Source organism: Pelobates fuscus, chromosome 5, assembly GCF_036172605.1.
Source record: "Pelobates fuscus isolate aPelFus1 chromosome 5, aPelFus1.pri, whole genome shotgun sequence".
NCBI lineage: Eukaryota > Metazoa > Chordata > Amphibia > Anura > Pelobatidae > Pelobates > Pelobates fuscus.
This window is the reverse complement of record NC_086321.1, coordinates 170,007,500-170,029,117: the sequence shown is the minus strand read 5'-3', so window position 1 is coordinate 170,029,117 and position 21,618 is coordinate 170,007,500. Positions and strand designations below refer to the sequence as shown.

The following is a 21,618-nucleotide window of genomic DNA, read 5'->3' as shown; positions in this document are numbered from 1 at the left end:
ATATACCCCCACACAGTGTCACATTAGAAGATGTTTGGTACATGCCAGTGTACAAACATACATACTCTCATGCCAGGGACCATTCAAAAGACTCAGACCAGAGCCCACCCACAGGAACCACCAGACTATATTAACATATGGGATTTGGCTTTGGTTATAACTTATAGGTCAATTCACATAACCTGACCATCATTAATAATTACATAATCACTTAAACCAATTGAAGCTACCAGCCTCAGGACACCAGTCCCACGTTTAGTCATACTCCCACATAACCAGAGTTTGGGTCCTATGAAGTCATAAGCTTAAATAGGTACACCCTTCCCCTGGGTTACAGGTGACACATTCATCTTTACAAAGCAGTGACCAAGACAAAAATTCATGCAATATTTTTATTTCTTTACATTTTATTTTTTTAAGAAGTTTAAAGATCCACATTCAAGATAAATAAATACAATCAGTAGTAATGTAGTTTGTAGTTACCGTTAATGTAGTGGTTTTGGTGCCAAGACTCTGTCTCTGCAGTCTGACAAATGTGAGCATGTCAAAAATGGCAATGTTTACTTTTGTCAGTCAAGATGTGAAGAATCCAGTTGTCTGATTGCGACAAATGCTGTGCATGTCTAATAGGTCCCCAATGCTACTTTTATGAGAAGCTTTGAATACAGGGCTTGACAAAATTGTTTTGAAGTTAAGAGCTAGGTTTTTGTATTTTCTAACAAAGCTTTGTTTTCAGGGGAAAAAAAAATACAATTCTTTAAAGGGACACTATAGTCACCAGAATCACTACAGCTTGATGTAGTGGTTCTGGTGTTTATAGCCTGTCTCTTCAGGCTTTTCAATTTAAACACTACCTTTTCAGAGTGAGTGACAGTCACTAGAAGTGCTTCCTAGTCCAGTGCCTCTCACACTCACAAATTCTTGTTGTTTTTTATTTTATTTCAATTTAAATCCACCCAGCCTAACTAGCTTTAAAAGAGCAGGAATTGATCCTTTCCCTGGGGTCCAGTGGGGCTGCTCCCTCGAGCGCTGTTTAGTGATGCTGGACTGGAGTGATGTCATATTCCTGCTCTCAGCATCACTGCAAGGTGTGCATGGGAGCAAAGCAAGAATATTTCAGCTCTCCGAGCCTGCCTCCTTCATTCTCCCTCATCTGCCCTCCTCGTAAGGACAGAATTCCTAGTCGCCATGGTTTGTCAAGCTCTGATATGACTAAAGATCATCTGGAAAGCTGTATTACCAGCTTTCTTATGAAGGAGAGGTTGATAATGTACTGTAAGGAACACTAACGATACATATATCTAATGTTTGTGCTCTTTAAAGGACCACTATAGGCACCCAGACCACTTCAGTTCAATGAAGTGGTCTGGGTACCAGGTCCAGCTAGGGTTAACCCTGCAGCTGTAAACATAGCAGTTTCAGAGAAACTGCTATGTTTACATTAGGGTTAATTCAACCTCTAGTGGCTGTCTCATTGACAGCCACCAGAGGCGCTTCTGCGTTTCTCACTGTGAAAATCAGTAATGCTTTCCTATGGACTGATTGAATGTGCGCGCGGCTCTTGCCGCACATGCGCATTCGGCGCTGACGTCGGCAGAGGGAGGAGAGTTCCCAGAGGGAACCCGGCACTGGAGAAAGGTAAGAGTTTAACCCCGTCAGCCCGGCGAGAGTGGGACCCTGAGGGTGGGGGGGGGGGGGACCTAAAGTCCCTATAGGGCCATGAAAATGAGTTTGTTTTCCTGGCACTATAGTGGTCCTTTAATATAAAATACATGCATATATATGCCAAAACGTTTGTGGTGAGACCAAACACATTAATACTCCCCAAAGTGTAAATAGAACATTTATTGTTGTGCATCACCTGCATATTTCAAGTTTGACTTTGGAAAGTCCCCCTTGGGCACAAATGGGTACAGAAGCTCGAGAAATTGTTTCCATGGCTATTCCCAGTTTGACATGTGTGTGTGTATATATATATATATATATATATGTCTCTGTATAAATATATCTCACATACAACCTGCAACTCAACTACTTATTGAGTATGTTTCTTATATTTAGTGTTTTGGGATGTTTCGTACCAATTCTTCAGACTATGCATTACATATCAAGTTTGGGAAAATATATTAGCCTCCGTTATTTACGAACACTAATCCGAAATTCTGTTTGTTGTAACAAAAATTTAGGCGGCGTCCTAGTCTAGTGCTTCCTTATTTGCATACGCAGCACAAAGGCTGCTGGGGAATCTTGTTAAGCATTAAAACATGAAAGACATTCCACTGCTCGCACAAGCAAACAAACAAAACTAAAAAAAACACTTCTCTAAATCCTTTGCAAGCCCTCCCCTACTAACCCCGCCCAGATTTTCTGTGGATGTCCAATCACAGACTTCCCAATAAAGCTCAATGAGAAGTCTTTTTACAAGTCATGCTCTGTGGGCAATTGGCTGCCTCTTGAGTGTGGCTGCACTAATCTAGACAACTAGGAAGTAACATTACCAGTTCTCTTACAGCCAGGAGGGCGTAACCAGTATAATTCATAATAGTACCAATTTGTATTGAACACTTTTTATAAAATAAAAAAAAATACACACTTTTCACACACAAAGCACTTCAGCAACTTGAAGTACTAGAGGGGTCTGGAGTGTTCCTTTCAAAACACTTTTTTTTAACACTGAATGAAAGGGCTGTGCCAGGGGTCCCCAGACACTGCTTTCACTTCAATTAGATCAGGCAGTTACAGTGCCTACACTGACTCTGATTTCCAATCTTACATTGTAAGTTTTTTAAATGTACATATAAATTGCATTGTTTACTGACATCAGCACAAATAACATTGCTTAAGGTAATCCAGGAGATAAATGAAACGGAGAAGAATCATCATGCACAAACAAGTCAATAAACTCTCATCCATGTATTTAAAACTAATCAATGCTTAAAATATTGTTTTTATTTGCTTGTTTGTAATTAGCATAACCATTAGAGCAGCATCTTTAAACATGATCACGTTATATAAAAAAGCTTTACAGTTGAACTCTTTCAGGACAGCTCGTAGTCTCTACTGATGGGACGTGAGCTATACAATGTCCCGGTGCTTAGCATTAAATTAGTCATCAGCACTAGGATTAATTTGGGATCAGTAGGGACCCATTTAGTACAATCTGTTGTAGCTTTAGGGATAAGGACTATGTTCAATGTGACACCACCCCTTTTTATCTTTAAAATCTTAGCACGTGCATAATTGCAGTATTCTAATTTATTTTTATTTTTTTACGGATGGATATTTATTATAATGAAGCATAGTGTTTATATTCTATAGTTTTTGTGTTTTTCTTTTTCTTTTTTTTTTACTTAAAAATTTACTGATCCATCAATGCTCTCAAGAATGACCTTAAAGGGACACTGCAAACACCATAACCACTAAATTTTGTTATGGTTTTGTTGCCCAGTGTGCCCCACTATACTCCCTGTTGCAAGGATTCAGACCGTTTTAGTGTGTGAATGTACGTATGTGTGTATATTTATCTTTATATTTTTCCCTGATTGAAAATGTGTAAAGTATTTTACAACTGTAAACAAATGAGAAACCTAGTTTTGTTGTTGAACCCTGTTTGTCATGAAAACCCACGTTGTGTTTATCTTGCTTTAAAGGACAACTGTCACCTCAAAACTATTTTAGCATAATAAAAAAAATAAAATATAGAAAAGTATGTGTTAAATAAAATTAGAAAAACAAACCCCTAGTTTTAGTGTATGGATTCTTAAGCCATATACATACACCTTGGGTCAAGGGTGTTTGAAAATTGGGGCTATCTGGACCAAGGCAGGACACATAGGAAGAATTTTAGCCTGTCAAATAGGGTAGTTATTAAAAGTAGAGAGAAATAATAAGAAAATGTATTTTTTTACTTTTTTCCTTAAGTTTATTATTCTATATTGAGACATTTGTGTTAACTTTTACTTTAATTTGCAATTAACGTTCAGTGTTTCGTATTTTTGTAATTGCTTGATATTATGTAGCATTAGGTCCGCTACCAAGAAGATTACATTTGCCTAGATTGTCAGTCAAATAGATTTCATTAAAATGCACAATATTGATGTTCTTCTGAAGGATTTATTTCATTATAAACCATGGTAAAAGGATTGCTTTCTTTGAAACTTTGGCTTAATCCCTTGAGAATTCTGTCATTTTAAAACACACATGCGCGTGCACACAAACACACTTAAAGTTGTAGAAGTATATTATATTAGTGATGTAACTAACTCGCTGATTAGCGTCGTGACTTTTATTTTCATGAATGAAATTGCTCGCCGATGCTGCATAGACTGCTGTACAAGCTCTTGGAGAGTCCATTGCAAATCACATAGCTGTAGCAATAATTGCAAACTCTAAATTGGAACTTGCTTTTAATCAGAGACAATTCCTAATTCCCTGTGACATCAAAGAGTGGATGATGGCTTTACTTGCACTAATTTTAGAATACCTAGCTAATGAATAGGGTGAAGGGAGACCAGGAGAAAGATATCAATGCCCTTTAATCTTTGAAGAAGCGCAAGTGGTTGTGGTGCTTGGCGTGTCCCTTTAAGCGATGCTGTCAATGTTCTCTTTGTTTCTGGTCGTCTTTGAGCAGACTGCAGAATGTTCAGAATATCTCGCATACATCTTTGTTGGAGCACACAGGTGCTGTATGAAGGCTTTAGTCATATACTTTTTGTTTTGTCCCTGTGATCTCCTTTTCATCCTCCTCCTCCTACTTGCACTCTACATGCATCCCTAGCCCTCCCCCACTCTACCCCCATCAACTGCAGATTTAGTTATGCATAGACAACTGTAGCAGAAAATCTAATTTGATGATTAGCAGAACTGCCAGGATCACTTCATGTCAAGAGATGCTATCTCTCTGCTTTCTCACTGATTAATCCCTCTCACAAAACAGCTGCAATGAACTTGCCCCTAAGGGCTGTTTGTAGCCATCAATATAGCTCAGCAGTGTCCCACCTATTGAAGACTGCCAGGGATGGCAAAGGTATAGCTTCCATGTGCGGCTCTCTTTGGAACACACACAGGAAACACAGTAGTGTTTTGTAGCTTGTAGTGGTTACTTTTATTTAGTTTTTTTTCTTTTTCTACTTTGTTTAATAAAGTGAGTTTTAATGTAGTATTATATTTTCTGGAAATATGGTCTGACCAATTCACAGAAACAAACTATACGACTATCTGGAAAAAAAAAAGCACCTTTTTACTGAAAAATCTGAGTTTTGAGTATTAAATAGGAACTGTGATCCTATTTAAATGGTGATCAGTCCATTCACTTACACCTATAAATGCTATTGACTGAGGCGCATAGCAAATACAAGTATAAGTGCACTTACGTTAGTCCTTGAAGGTGTAGTGGCCCTACAAATATACAATTGGGCATCTAACTTTTTCTTTTTATTTTTTATAACCTGGAAATTCCTCCAATGATATCATACATGCATGTGCCTGTGTGTTTTTTATATTCTACATCCTGCAGATGAAAGTGCCTTTTATGTAGTAAATCTCACCTTAAGTGACACCAATAAGATGCAAGTTTAAAACAAAAAGTAAAAATTACAAATTAGAATTTAAAAATGTCACAGCTATTATTTAGCTTTAAGTGAACTATTACGTTGTACTGAAGAATAATTGACATTTAAACCGTAAACGTGGGTAGACTTTAAAGGTGTTACTCCAAGCACCAGAAAAACTTCAGTGGAGTTCTTGAAACATACATAGACTAACCGCTTCGCAGCTGGAGGTGTCACCTCAGACAGTGTTATTAAATAGCCTGCTGGCTTATGTCAATTCTGTGCAAAATGTAGGTGTCAAATTACTTTTGCTTCTGTTTATGCAGCCCTAGCCACACCTCCCAGTGACTGACCCAGCCTGCAGAAAAAAAATATAATTTTCAATCAGATGTTAAAAGGACACTCCAGGCACCAAAAAAAAAAACCTAATCTAAATTAAGTTGTTATGGTGCCAGGAGGCCCCTGAAGGCACTCTTACCTCAAGAGGTTAAAAACCCAAATGTTGCCTGCAGAGCCAATATTAAAGAACGGTTTAACCCATTAGGTAAGAGGGCCTCCAGGCACCATAACAACTTACTTTAGATGAAGTTGTTTTGGTTTCTAAAATGTCCCTTTAAAGGGACACTGTAGGCATCTAGACCACTTCAGCTTATTGAAGTGGTCTGGGTGCCAACTCCCATCACCCTTAACCCTAGAGTGGTAATTATAGCAGTTTTTAATAAACTGCAATAATTACCTTTGATGGTTAACTCCTCCTCCTAGTGGCTGTCTACAGGACAGCCACTAGAGAGCCTTCCGGGCAGATAGGCGACTTTCGGTCGCCTAAACGACGTTGGACGTCCTCACACTATGCATGAGGACATCCAGCGTCTCCGAATCCCCATAGGAAAGCATTGAATAATGCTTTCCTTTTTGGAAATCATAATGCGAGCGTGGCCAGTCATGCGCATTAGGTCTTCCTAGTTGGTAGGGGAAGAACGTGGGCGGAGCTGAGCCAGCGCCGAGGGACATCGGCTCTGGGCCAGGTAAGTGACAGAAGGGGTTATGAACCCCTTCTGCACCACGGGGGATTGGAGGGGGTCCTTGACAAAGGGGAAAGCTGTTACTATAGTTTCTCTTTAACTTCCTTTAGAAGTTTTTTATACTTCTGCTCTGCACATGAAACATTAATCACACACAGGATGAAGGAGATACAAAATTCTAATTTAAACAGACTGTGCACTAACCGAAGTTTAAACATTTGATCTCTTCACAGGAAGTGTTTCGGAAGGGAGATGTGACTAGGGCTGTTTAAATAAAATGATTTAACTCCTAAATGGCAGAGAGTTGAGCAGTTATACTGCAGGGGCATTAACTATACACCAAAACTGCTGCCTATAATAAATTTGGGGATGTGGGATGGATCAGCCCTAAAGGGGTTACTACAACCAAAACCGTTTAGCAATTTCCTGGCTAATTCCTTCTAATATTTTCCTATTTTATATCAGCATTTTTTTCCTTTCATTCGTAATAAAAATAATCCTATGTAAGTAAACTAAATAACATCAGTACCAAATTAAACTCAACTTGTTAATCATGAACACAAAGTGCTTCTATTGTTATTTCCAGTGATTGCTTTGTTATTTTGTTAATTATTAGCCCCTGACCTATCTTAATCGCCTGATTGGCAAAGAGGCCAGTTGCAGGTTACTGCTTCATATGGTTTGTGAAGGGATTAAATGTCCCTCTGGCTTTTTACTGAAAGTACTGTAATTAACCCCTCCCTGTTACAGACCACAGGCTATGTGCTATAGATTTATTTATTTTTTATTTTCGTTTTTTTTAAGTATACGGATCAATGCTTTTGGGTCTTTGTATAAAAGTTTGGATGGGTGGTTGGGGGAGATCTTTGAACTTCAGTGCATTGACAAGTGCATTTGAATGATGCACACATTTATTTGAGGAATGCTGCAGTCAAAACACTTCAGTTGTATGAAAACACGCAATGACGACTCTGTTTAAAGGGCACTACACTAAATCACTTTTATTTATTTTTTTATTTACTACTTAACCTTGTTTAGCTCTGTGTGCCTTTTCTGCTGAAATTGAAGATTATACTAGCTTTAGTGTACTAATAATCTTAATTTTAGTCATGACAGGAGGCGAATATTTGCATATCTTTCTTTACTGAAAACTCCAGCAGCATAGAAACAGTAACAACCAATCAGAGAAAAGATATGGTGCCCATAAAAGGCCCTGTCTATGACATCACTTCCTCTTTCTTTGAAGCGAAACAATAAATATCAACAATAAACATAATCATATTACGTCAACAGTTCCACAACATATTAGAATAATCAACTCCAGTAGTTCCGTGATGTAGAGTTATGGAAGGTGAGTCTTTGTCTTGATGAGAAGACGTTCACGCTGTAAGAAAAAGAAAAAGGTGAAAGGACTCTGGCGTGGTAGCTTGTCCGCATACAATAAACATTAAGAATCTGATATACCAATGGATACTAGAATGAGTAACATATCAATATATATTAATTCTAAAGCAATGATATTTAAGAATCTGTAAACACAACATAATTCAAGGTACATGTCTAATTATTCAACCTATACAAGTCTCTCAAGCCACATATCTAAGTAGCAAACATACAACCATAACGTACTTACCTTCCTGAACATAGAGGGCATATTCTGTTAAACACGAGAAAAAACATGGGAGGGATCCTATAGGGTGGGAAATATTCGCCTCCTGTCATGACTAAAATTAAGATTATTAGTACACTAAAGCTAGTATAATCTTCAATTTTACCACATGACAGGAGGCTTCATATTTGCATTTTTAAAGCTTAGAATTGACCAGTGTGAAGGAAGTATGAGATGTTTGCCGAAATAGAGCGTTCTAAACGTACCCTCTCGCGCTCAAACCGCGCATCGTATAATGTCGGTTAGGGAAGCGTCGGCCGAAAAGGACTTGTGGGGCCACCGCACCCTTGACCGAGTGGGCTCCGAAACAAGGTTCGACGCTCGTTAGATGCAATAGCCCGCGGCTCCATCTAGCCAGTGCAGTGGTAGGCACCTCTCCATGAGATTCCACGTAAGAAGTCAGGAGTAGACCCGTCGCATGAATACGAAGGGGAATGATTTCGGTACACCCCATTAGCGTTCCGACCACACCTAGTTTGGTGTCTGACACAAAGTATGGGTATGACACCGAAGATGAACTGGACTAGTTCGTCTCGCTATGGTAAAGGTAATCCCATCTGGTGTGATAGAGGAAACCATCCATATCGAAAGCCCTAACGTCCGTCACCCGTCTAAATAAGGCGAAGCATAACAAGCGGGCTACTTTGGCTGAAAGTTGTTTCCGTGACAAACAAGGATTGTCCTGCTATTCCCCCAAGGAATAACAGCACCACATTCACCTGCCAGAGGTGTGAATACTTGGGTGCCGGGTCTCGATAATTCGGCACCCCGTATCAGTCGACAAACCGGTGGATCTTGACCTACTGGTCCGCCCTGTACCGGAACGTGCGCCACCGATATGGCAGATCCGATCACGTTGAGGGACCGATATGACCGCCCCAACGAGACCAGGTGTGACAGATAGTTAAGGATCGGTGGGGTAGGTGCGGTAAAGGGATCGGAATCCCTTTCCACCCAACATACACTCCAGGCCGGACAGGCAGAAATATAGCATTTCCTGGTGCCGGGGGCCTGAGTCCCATCAGAGGTCTTTAGTTGATGCAATAGGTCGTGGACATTTCAGGAGGCCCTGAAATCGTTCAGTCCACTAGTGCCAGTCGTCCTTCCATGACAAAGAAGTGGGCTTCCCCTTGAGGTCCCGTCAAAATAGAGGGAAGGTAGGGAGTGGTAGAGGGTCCTCGCGAGATGTCCCCAGGTGATCCGGGAACCACGGTTGGCATTGTCCGAGGAGTGTCAGGAGCGATATCCTGTGTGTGCGTGTGTATCGAAATAACCCTTGCCATTGCGGAGAGCGGTTGGGTCCGTTTGAATGGATTCATCCACCACTACGCATCCGGAGGAAGAGTAAATGATTGATTCGCCGATCCAAGTTTGCAAGTGAAGTAGTCACCATCGAAATTCCGTCCTCACTTCTGCCGACAGTGGTCGCATGAGTGACCGGCGTGTGCGTATCTAACCAGCAGTCGTTGTATGGCCCCGTAGCGTAGTGGGTCAGGGGATATCGATTGTATGGAGGAGGAGAGGAATCCCACAATCCGGTGAATATTCTGAGAGGAATCGTATCCAACCTTAGATCGTGTCCGACATCCAACCGTATAGGGGTGATCTTGTTGGGGACCGACGCGTAACGTAGTTCTCCAAGCCGATGTCGAAACCGAGGAACTGACCCGACACAGATGGGGGAGCAATTGTCTGCGTACTACCAAACAAAAAACCCGTGAAGTCCAGAACGTGAACGTCAAATTTGACTGCAAACGTAGTCTGGATTCGCAAGGGGTCAGCAAGTCCTCCAGGTACACGGGACATCGCACGTCCAAATTCGCGGATGTGAGCCCTCACCGGCTTCAGTAGCTTTGTGGGTACCACAGCGTCGTAAACTGCTGTGTTAGTCCTCATCACTGGGATCGGAGGAAAACTAGATAGTTTAGAGTAGCGGATATTGACAAGTATGTGTCCTCAGGGTCCCGATGTGTAAACCAGTCGCTATCGTTCAGGAGATCTAGAAGAAGGTAGATTTTCCCTATCCTGAAGCGTTTGTATACCACGTAGGAGTTCCCTTGATGATAGGTTGACTCACTAGTAGATGAAGCGGTTGGTGGTTCGGTTCCGCTACCGACCAGTCCTCCCAAAAAAGACACCTTTCCCCGAAGGGGTGTGGAGGATTTGCCTCAGGGAGGTGTGGGCTAAAGTTAGTGTGGTGGGTGAGTTCCCACCGTCAAATAGTAGGTCTTGTGCTTCTGGGTCGAATACTAGTCGATCTTACGTTCCACTTCCTCAGATGGCGAGTTGTCTTCGTGTGAGTGATCTATTATGTCCAACGTGCGTGGTGGATATCTACTTGGACATGAAGGTCTCCAGCAAGCAGTTTGGGGCAGAGCTCCTAACAAGAAAAAACATACTCCATTGAGTAGGCTAGAAGTCCTAGGGGGTTGAGAGTGTTCTCCATGACCCGTTCTCATCCTGTTGGGAGATAGTAGTCAGTGGGAGTAGTGTTTGAGGGTCAGCCCGTAGGGGTGTTAGACTCCCGGTAGCACTGGGGGTCACCCAGGTAAAGCGGCTTGAATTGCCTGCATCAGGTTGTCTGAACGTATGAAATACTCGTGTCAAGTGTAGAGGGGTCACCTCCATTAGTTTAATCCGGCTATTGGGAGCTGTGGCGTAGGCGCGATTGACCGGTAGAGCGGGTCCGGTTAGCTGGGTGCACCATAAATGCACGCCAGAGCTGTAAGCACGGATGTAACTATACTGGCTTATTATAGAAGCGCGTGGGACCTGCCCCCATAAGGTCTGCAATCGCAGGGTCCACGTGTATACGACTGGGGTCATCCCAGGTGGTGTGCCATGGTAACCCAGAGGGCACCCACATTATAGTTGTTGTTGGCACCTTGCAAGTATTGCATGCATGTCTGGGGGCCACACCCAGGTGGTGTGCCATGAAAATTTGCTCAGAGGACACCCACGTTCAATATTTACGCCAGGTACAGTAAATGTACGGATATGTATCCCTGTGAAGGGTACTCCGCAATACACTCAGTACACTCATGATCCTGCCTGCAAATCGTATCCAGCAAGGTGGTACTGATGCTTTAATGTAAAACTGCCAGGCAGTGTTTGAGCATCCATATATGTATGCAGTAATCAGTGATAAAGTTGAGGCGTAGAACTTTGTGCACTCTATCGGGGTTCACCCCGGGTGGTGTGCCGTGGTAATCCAGAGGACACCCACATAAACGTAAAGGTCTATGAGTGACCTTGCATGCATATCTGGGGGGTCACCCCAGGTGGTGTGCCATGAAAAATACCCAGAGGACACCCACATCAATGTAATGGTCTATGAATGACCTTGCGTGCATATCTGGGGGGGTCACCCCAGGTGGTGTGCCATGAAAAATACCCAGAGGGCATCCACATCAACGTAATGGTCTATGAATGACCTTGCATGCATATCTGGGGGGTCACCCCAGGTGGAGTGCCATGAAAAATACCCAGAGGGCATCCACATCAACGTAATGGTCTATGAATGACCTTGCATGCATATCTGGGGGTCACCCCAGGTGGTATGCCATGAAAGAATACTCAGAGGACACCCACATAGCTTTGCACCGTCAGGTACAGTAATATAATATGACCCTTTGTAGGGTACAGTAATACAAAATGCCCTTTGTGGGGTACAGAGATATAGTAGATCTTGTTATAGGTACAGTATATGTTTAGTATAACAACTGCGATATTGTATGGCTTCACAATAATACATAGATTGTGTGCTCAACATATAATCATCCATTGTAAGGCACCATGAGAGATATATCCATGAGAGTAAATAATTATAACTGTATCCATAAATGAAAGTGCCCAGAGAGGGGAAACCCTGAAGGGGTTAATCCAGATGCAGGGCGCGGTGATCGGGTAATTCCTGTAGGGTATAGTGATATAGTAGAACCCTGTGCAGGGTGTAGTAATATAGAATGACCCTGAGTAAGGTACAAAGACATAAAGATCCTGAGGTATAGGAAAAACATTGTGTCTCCTTTAATGCCTGCATGTAAATATATGTTTGGCAGACACTGTTGGCAGGCACTGTGGCAAAAAATCGCAACAGGGAAACGTTAAAGAATATCAGCACACGATCCTCTAGCCAGTGTGTACTTACACAGCAGGTTGAACTCTTGCTGAACAGGGGAGTTGAACTCATTGAGGAAAAAAATCACAGTGCAGAAGGGTATAGTAATACCAGATCCCCTGAGGGGAGGTGTAATGTGTTAAATGTCCCTGCAGGGATCCTTTAAATAGTATGTGTACAACAATACACTCCACAGCCTTCATAAATCATAAATAGTGCATGCTTTACATCCTTCACATAGATTCCGTATAGAAAAAAGGGTCCTTAGATGGCTTGTGGAAGGATATTTATATATTGGTATATATGTATATATTGGATATTGGTATACAAACTGCAAGTGAGTCAGTAATTGGGGCAGAAAAGAATGCCTTAAGAGCAATCCTTTATGTAGGACCCTGAGCCTGCTTCCACCAAAACCTACGCAAGGAGCTTAGTGTCCCTTCAAATATAATAAATTCCAGTTTATCCCTATGACAGGCACAGCTTAACAGACTAGGAGCTAATGATTATTGTGCATTCACTCTCCTGCAATAACAAGTCTTGGAGCAGCTCTAGTGCGTTGCGGCGGTCGGGTGATTTCCGAACTGCCGTGTGTGAGGTAGGGCGGCCGTCGCGGATCTCGCGAGCCGCGAGATCCAAGATGGCCGCCGGCCGCGTGTGTAAGAACTGCCCGCTCGCGGCTGCGAGCGGGCTGGAAGAAGAAACGCGGCAAACAGCAAAATTAACCCCGGCTACCCCCCACCCGGCCCCCTGTATGTAGAGGGAGCAGGTCCGCGCGGCGAGTGTGGCACGGACAGCCGTGACGCCCGCGGACCGCCGAACGGAGACAACATATAAATACACTTAAACAATAAATCCGACAAATTCGATGAAAAACAGGGGACTGGATATAGGAAAGGAAAGGGACAGGTTATAGGTAGTCAGGGTGAGAATAAAGTACAATAGCATTATGGAATAATTGATAAGACAGGTATATAGATAGAGAAGTAATGATTACTCTGACCTGTTGATGGCTGGAGCAGCAAAGAAAGAGGAAGTGATGTCATAGACAGGGCCTTTTATGGGCACCATATCTTTTCTCTGATTGGTTGTTACTGTTTCTATGCTGCTGGAGTTTTCAGTAAAGAAAGATATGCAAATATGAAGCCTCCTGTCATGTGGTAAAATTCTTTTGTAACATTTAGCATCTGGATTATTCCTGATGTTACAGGTTTACTGAATGTACCCAATCAGGGAGGAAAAACAAAAACTAGGTTCTCTGCACATTGACATGCGTTTCTGCTTGCACGTACTCTGGGAGTGCATGTGTGTGCAAGGGCAGTTGAGGTTAACACTAAACTCTGGCTGCACCTTATTTATGCAAGTAGCATGGATTCAAGATTTAGATTTGAAAGGGTTACCCCAACCACCATAACCACTTATGCTATATAAAGTGGTCACAGTATCCTGACACAGTGGTAGGGGTCTGGAAGTGCATTGTTTCTGCTTGAAACACTACACATCCATAGATATTCCTAATTTTGTGTTGGGGCTAGATACACCCCCAGGAAACCTGACTTACACAGCCCAGAACTCTGCACTAATGTCAATTCTTTGCATAAATTACGTCTGTCGTCAGTGCGCACTGCACAGTTATGTTGAGAGACATAACTGCAGGCTCTACCTACAAGGGAGAAGGTCTTCCCACTCACACTGAGGAAAGCCTCTCAATCCTCTATCTGGATATTTTTTTTTTTTTTTTTTATTTCCCTTACTCGTGAGTCCGAGATGGGCATATTATTGCGGTACAAACATTGTATAAGAAACAAGCATAGTCTGGCATTAGTCCTTCCAACTAGGTATAATACAACTGGCAAACTGGTGAGTTGGGGGTTTTGTGTATAAGAGAAATCGCTAACGTCTGGTATATGTGCTCAGATCTAATTGTGGTCCACGGCTCATGTGGTATATGTCGGTGAGGGAGCAATTCTCGCTGTGAGTATACTCTGCCTGCGGGCATGTTCACCTGAGTTAGTGGGGGGGCTGCTCCAGAGCGAAGGACGTGGAGCCAGTTAAGGTCTGATGTGTCTCTCGAGACTATCTCGTCGGTGCCATTCTATTTTGTGGTTGTCATGTGGTGTGGGCTGACGTGTGGGCTAGCGAGTAGGCCACGATCTAAGGTCCGCACTTTATGTCTGTGAGGGTTTAGAGGTCGGGCTAATGACCTTATGTGTTACGCCGCTGCATATAATGCAGAGGCGGGGGGTTGGGAGCCGCTATGGCCGTGGGCTCTCTACTGTCTGTGTGAGAGTGCGCTATATGTAAGTCTCGACCGGTCTGCGAGGGTGTTGGGTAAGTATTGGCCTCTGTGGTCGGTGAGAGCCTAAGCTCTAGTGTACCCAGAGTAAAAGGCTATCTGGATATTTTTCATTATCACACCCTCCCTCTTTTTTCATTCTCTCCCTTTCAAACACTCTGTGCGGGCTTTGAGCATGCGCATTTGCTGTGAGCGCTTTAAATCCTCCAATCAAAGGCTTCTCATTAAAATGTCGGCACAGCCCTCGTGTCCTGAAGATGGGGAAGCACTGGGATCTTCATCTGGTGCTGCATTACAGTGATGACTGGATAAAAGTCATTTTGGGGCACTTAAAGAATAATGCCAATAGGGCATTATTCAGATAAAACTGAAAAAATGGTTGGAGGAATTCTATAATCTCAGTTGAGCAGGACTGTTTTTATCTCTGGTTTCTGTTAATTTGCCATTTACTTACGGTTTTATATCCCCTATGCAAAATTATAAAGCTTTGTGGAATATGGTGGCAAGGCCAAAATAATTGGCCAGTCTCAATGTTCCCAAGCCGGCACAAATACTCACATACCTTTACACACAGATGCATATGGTTTGTTGATGCTATGTAAATGATAATGATGTCAGGCTTCGGTGGTGACGTCAGCAAGGGGGCAAAGCCAAGCATTATATGCTGTTTATTTCTAAACAGCTATTTGATGGAAAAATATTTAATTATGTTGTTTCAAAAAGTCGACCAAATTACGTGCTGTAGATAGTCAAACGCAAACCAACATAATGTATAATAATGTACAAATAATATAAATTTTGACTTCTTTGACAAAACTACAATAATCTGCCAATTTTGATTCCTTCTGGAACGTTCATTATGGAATATCTGGCTTCTCATTTAGTCCACCAGGTTAATCTTTATAACCCAGTGATCTAAATATTTTAGTCGCCAAACTTGCCCCCCTCCCCACCAGTTCCTTTGATAAAATGGGGGTGAGGGAAGGTGAAAAAAAAAGGGGGTAAAAACAATGCAAAGAAAAATAAATCACCAGCTCTCTACAAAATGTACTGCAAACTCCTCAATTTGCCTTTGAGAGAAAGCGGGAGGACAGATGGAATTTAGACAGGCGTTTAGAGTAATTACTCTGTAACAAGGATTTTGTTGTGAAATTAGTATCTTAAGGAGGTGGCACTGATATCTTTCAAAGGATGAATACCTCATTAAGAATCTGAATCAAGAAAATCGGAAAGTGGCAGTTTGCAATTGGTGCTCAGCAGACACCTGCCTGGTTTTAAATAACAGCTTTGTCCTTCGTCTTTTAAAAACTTGTATCAGTTTTGCCGAACTGCTTTGTTTAAGTGATACAAATCGCTTGTGTTTTGCATACCATGGAAGATCTGTAATTCCAAAAATGTATGTCACGGGAAGATAATCACGTCTGCTTGCAAGTTTATAATACCTTAACATTAGCAAAGGTGTTCTTATGTCTTGGTAAAAATGGCCATTAAAAGCTTTAATGTTCTGCTTTCTTTACCTAACAAATAGAAGAGGACATGTGATTTGAAGCTGGATTAGATCCAGTTTAGATGCCTAGATTGGATTTTGCATTCAGTCATTATTCAGACATCATGACTCTTGTTATAAGCACTTTAAAATTATCCTACGCATTCACTACACCAGCTCATTTGTTCCTTTCATAATGCTAAGAATCCGATGAAAATATATCTACTTGAACTTTTTTTTTCTTTTTCATCTTCTTTTGTGTTTTTTACATAAAACGTGAATGTTGCTTGTTTTGGGCAGTTTCCTAACTTTTTACGGATAATTTGTGCCAACATAACAGAAGCTTTGTCAGGATACACGCCTGCCAATTTTTCACAATATTTTAGTAGCTTCACAGGAGCAATTTAGTAATCTCTTAATACATATATACGACTACTATGTTGGCATACAGCTTGGTAACACTGTGCTTAAATGAATGGTATCTACATACACAAATTAGTTTTACATTAGTGTGCATATAAGTTGCATCTTATTATGAAATTGTGTACATTTCTAACATGTTAAGAGCAAATCAGTGGCATCTTGCTGTATAAATTAGTCGTATTTATGTGTGCAAATGAACCTTTTAATATGTAAATTATCGGCACCTGAGTAAGCCATGTTAGAACATCTTTGTAAACACTTTAGTTATATCTAGCATTTCTAAACACTGCATTATACAATTAAGCTGCATTTCTGTTACCTCCTCTATTAAGATTCAATCTCAGTGTTTACAGAGGGGATGTCCAACTTTTGCAATTAAAGGACCACTCTAGTGCCAGGAAAGCATACTCGTTAATGAGACAGCCACTAGAGGACATAGGGGGAAGGCTTAACCCATTCATAAACATAGCAGTTTCTCTGAAACTGCTATGTTTATGAAAAAATGGGTTAACCCTAGAAGGACCTGGCACCCAGACCACCTCTTTAAGCTGAAGTGGTCTGGGTGCCTAGAGTGGTCCTTTAAATGATGCACCATTTTTTGTAAAGTCAGCTGCTATGTAAATTGCATAGAATACTACAAAATAAGTAGGAAGCTGTTACTGACCTTTGAATGCAGATAATTGTACTATAATTAAGCTGACCGTATGAATTTAAAGCTAACTAAAAACAAATCGATACCGAAAGATGTAATCAGCATAGCCAACACTGGCCTAGTAAAATTAGAGGGAACAATATTCTAATAATGCTTATTAACCAAGGAGAAGGTATGCCACTGCCTCAAGGTCTACAGCACCACTATGTGCATCTGTGCGCTGCGGTGGTTAGGGTGCTAGGAGTGTCCAGATGATCCTCCCCTATAATATATATATATATATATATATATATATATATTGCCTTGTTGTCTTGTTGTCTTGTACCTTACATGCCCCAGAAATCTATTGACAGGGGCTTGTTTTATCTCTATCGTATGTGCATCAAGGCAGTGATTATTTAATGGACACTTTTTCGGCCTTCCCACAGTGCTGTATTAATATCAGTATGCCGGTACCTGCAAACTCCCTTACAGTTATGGTAGCTATTAGTCATCAATTTCCAAAATGTATTATACAAAGTGATAGACAGAAAAATAAATTTCACATGCTAACATACTAGGAATAAGACTATTCTAAATAAGCAACACTACTCTGATACATGTGTTTTATTTATCACCCCTCCACCCACCCCGGATTGTGAAAGCATGAACTCTGCCAGCAATCTATCCATATTTGTATTTTAACCTATTTTTGTTATGGCTCATAAAATGCCTGCGTGCCAAGGGACACGTGAAGACAGACTTTCACATGTTCCCAGTGTGTCGTGCTTAGGAGAATGAAATGGTGTTTATCTGCAATTACCATCCACTGAAAATGTTGACTTAAGGTAAATTGCTCAGGGTTATTCAGGGTGCTCAGCTAGTGTGCTGTGTGGCAGGTATCAATAATATGTCTTAAAGTACAACACTTTTAAACATCGATATTCCCTGAAAATAATCGCAATAGCAGAATCGCTTATAGAGATCATATTTAATATGCTTTTTAAATATTTTTTTAGAATATTATGTATAATGTCAATAATTTTGTTTATAAAAACGATTCTCGTGCTGCATTTTAGATATATATATATATATATATATATATATATATATATATATATATAAAAACCCTGTTTAGTGCAAATTCAAAGTGAATTTCAAATTTAAAGGGACACTTTAGGCACCTAGTTCCCTCTATCTCATTGAAGTGGTCTAGGTGTAATGCACCTGTTGTTTTAACTGTACAACTGAAAACTTTGCCGTCTTGCAGAAACAGAAATGTTTACACATCAAGTTTAAAATGTCTCTAGTTGGATTGGCTGAGATCATCAAGATTGATGGTCTCAGCCAAGGAGGCGGGGCTCTGTCATGGATAATGGCACACCTCAGTGTGTCATAAGTTTGCCATGGCTAAAATCTAAAATTTACCTTTAATTCACCTTGAATTCTCATTTTAGTAAATAACCCTGTAACACTCTGTCTTGGGTATACTTTATACCTTCAATGTATGGTAAAGTTTTAACCTTTTATGTGTGCTTATAATTATACAAATCATATTTTAATAAATATAGCAAATATAATGGGCGATGTTGGCTGGCAACTATGGTTTTCCATCAATTACCCCTTTTTTATTTTTTTATATATATATATTTTTTTTAGATTACTGCTCGAGTGCCTGCCTAATATCTACCTATCCATCACATTTGTATATTTATTTTTAAAAATGTGACTTTATATAACAAGTGCTGTTGCAAAATATAGATATTTGGTTATCATGGAGAATATTCCGCACTCTAATAAATAAAATTCTCTTGCATGTTTCTGCCCAGATACAAATACTTGCATGTTTCTGCCCAGAATCCCTTGCTGCAACTGATGCAGTGTTTGCTATATAATTGTGTGTATAGCAGATTAATGGACTGTTCCAGACATGTGACTCTGCTCAGAAGTGTTCTTTATCATTATTGTATCAATGTATTAATTGCTTTGCTGTCAGGCATCCCCATAATTTATTGTTTTGTAAAGCGTTGTTGAACTCCACCAGAGGTCAGGCTGATATATGCCTGTGTGCATGTGCATAAAATACAGGATTTTGCCCTAGAAATCTAGAATGTAAAAGCTGTAATGTCTCCCATCCCAAGCCTTGCTGTTTATTTTTATTTTTTTTAAAAAATATTTTATTATTTAATCTACAAGATATCCTTATATATTACCGGTATATCCTCACATATTTATACCCTTCCACTTGTGAAAAACAATTCTACTAGGAGAAGTTTTTAATTAAAACGCAGTCTTATAAAATAGTGTTTACTCATTATTCCCGTAAATGTGCCACTTCCTATTCCCTTATATTTTATTGAACAACCTAGTGAAGTTACCCAAAGGCAGTATTTCACAATAGTTATCCAGTTTAAACAGAATCTAATGACACGTGTAAAAGAAGGTCATATGTATTAAAATAGAAACATGTCTATCTTGGAGGTGAAATCTAAATGTATCTAAACTTGTATGCTGTAGGCCATTTTTTTTTTTCTCTGTTGATTAAAGGTACGCCTGCTCATGAAAGTATTTAGAACTGCAGGTGTTAACTGTCCCAACAGCTATTGATGACCTTAATGCTACGATACAGTATTCCCATTGATCCCATACAGCTATGCTGTAAAAGTATATAACTAAGACATTCTAATGTACTCTGACCTTATAATGAATTGTTTCACAGGGTTTCTCTCTTCCGTTTGCTTCAAAATCGTTCAGTTTCTTGTTGGCATGGTTTGCTACTGGTGTATTTATAAAAATCCTACCATATGGTAGATCCATTGGCAGTCTAAGCACCATAACCTATTCATGCTGTTGTAGTGGTCATGGCTGCTAGTAATAAGTTCTGGGTTACGTTTAATAAAAAATGGAGGTCCGAAAACAAAATTGCACTCAATTTATAAATGCTGTCCAAATAAGGATTAAATTGATATCACTATAAGCAAAAATGGAAGGTGATTCCTTTAAGAACCACTGGTATTGGTCAAAGCACTTTAAATGGCTTGGTTTAGAACCAGGAGTGATACAGACAGCCAAATAGTAGCCATTACATTGTCTAAATCTCAATGAATTACAATTTAAGTTGATGAATAGGTGGCATTTTGTCCTAATCAGCATTGCAAAAATGTATCGAAATGGTACGATAGATGCTGGAGATGCAACAGATCAAGTTCAATCTGGCCCAAAGTTGAATAATTATTTTCTAAATGGTTAGGATGTAAATTCGACCACACTCCCATTAGGGCACTTCTATATATGTCTTTTGAAGGGCTGAATCAAGATTAGAAAAAAATATTTGTGCATTTAATGACATGCAGCAAAACTGGAAATCATCAAATTTACTTAATTGGTCTATGGTTAAGACTCCATTTATTTTCCAATGCAGAATAGAAAGAGGCATTATGCCATACGCCAATTAAGACAATACCCAGCATTCTTTCTAGAATAATATACTCAAGGCAATGGGAGAAGACAGATAACCGGAATTAAATACTACAGAAAAAATGAGTTGCATTGAGTGAGATAGTAACAACATCTAGGAAACACTTCGCTGTACCCTATATTTAACATTGGTTTATATAATAGTAATACTAATATATTAATATAACTATTATTGACCAAAATCTCTAGAAAAAAAATTGGCCCTGTGAATCTGATATATTGTTGCATGCTCTTAAATTCTAAAAAAGGATTAATGCTCTTATTTTCTCCCTTTTGGTTTACTTTTCTTGTAGTGTAACCATCTGCCCAGCTGACCACAACTCCTCGTAACCATGTTGGCCTGTCTTCAGAGAACCCAGAATCCTCCAGTGAAGCACCTTTTATGTGCAAACAAGGGACTAGAACCTCGAAAGTGTAAGTAGCAATAACAGAATCATATAGTGTTAAGTATTTTTATAGATGTGCCTCTTTTTATTTATTTGGATCCTACATGCTGCCGCTGAAGCCGTACACATTATGATGTAAATGTAATGTCTATTATTAGATTCTGCGATATTTACTTCTTTGTTAATTTAAAAATATAAGACCCAGGAAGATGCATTTCACAAAAAATGACTGTTCTTGGTGAGGCTGCAATACATACACTGACTTAACTAATGACATCCTCTTGAGTGACCTTTAATAACACATGAATGGCATAACTAAACTACTATTTTCTTTAAATTGGTAGCATGTTTGTCTGTATGTCGTACTACCGTATAGATATGCCTAGTGTAGCAAATTATTAATTTTGTGGTATAAGGGACTTTTGAATATGGTTTTGGTTACTGCTAAATAGCAAACATATAATACATACAACCATTACACTCTCAATTATCACTTTGTTAGGTACTAGGTTTAGTATTGGGTAGGACAACCATTTTGTTCACATAGAACAGCCTGACA

At 40.2% G+C, this 21,618-nt stretch overlaps 1 protein-coding gene across 4 annotated transcripts in view; it reads left to right on the top strand.

Moving 5' to 3' along the window:
• Nucleotides 1–21,618, top strand: part of FAM222A (family with sequence similarity 222 member A) — a 112,550-nt gene that overhangs the window by 67,701 nt on the left and 23,231 nt on the right. For all 4 annotated transcript variants that reach the window (XR_010090880.1, XM_063454667.1, XM_063454666.1 and 1 more), the window contains exon 2: nt 20,967–21,087. Coding sequence is in view for 3 of the 4 variants with exons in the window: in XM_063454667.1 (XP_063310737.1) it covers nt 21,006–21,087 (82 nt within the window). In the remaining variant the exon portion in view is untranslated. The remainder of the gene's footprint in view (nt 1–20,966; nt 21,088–21,618) is intronic.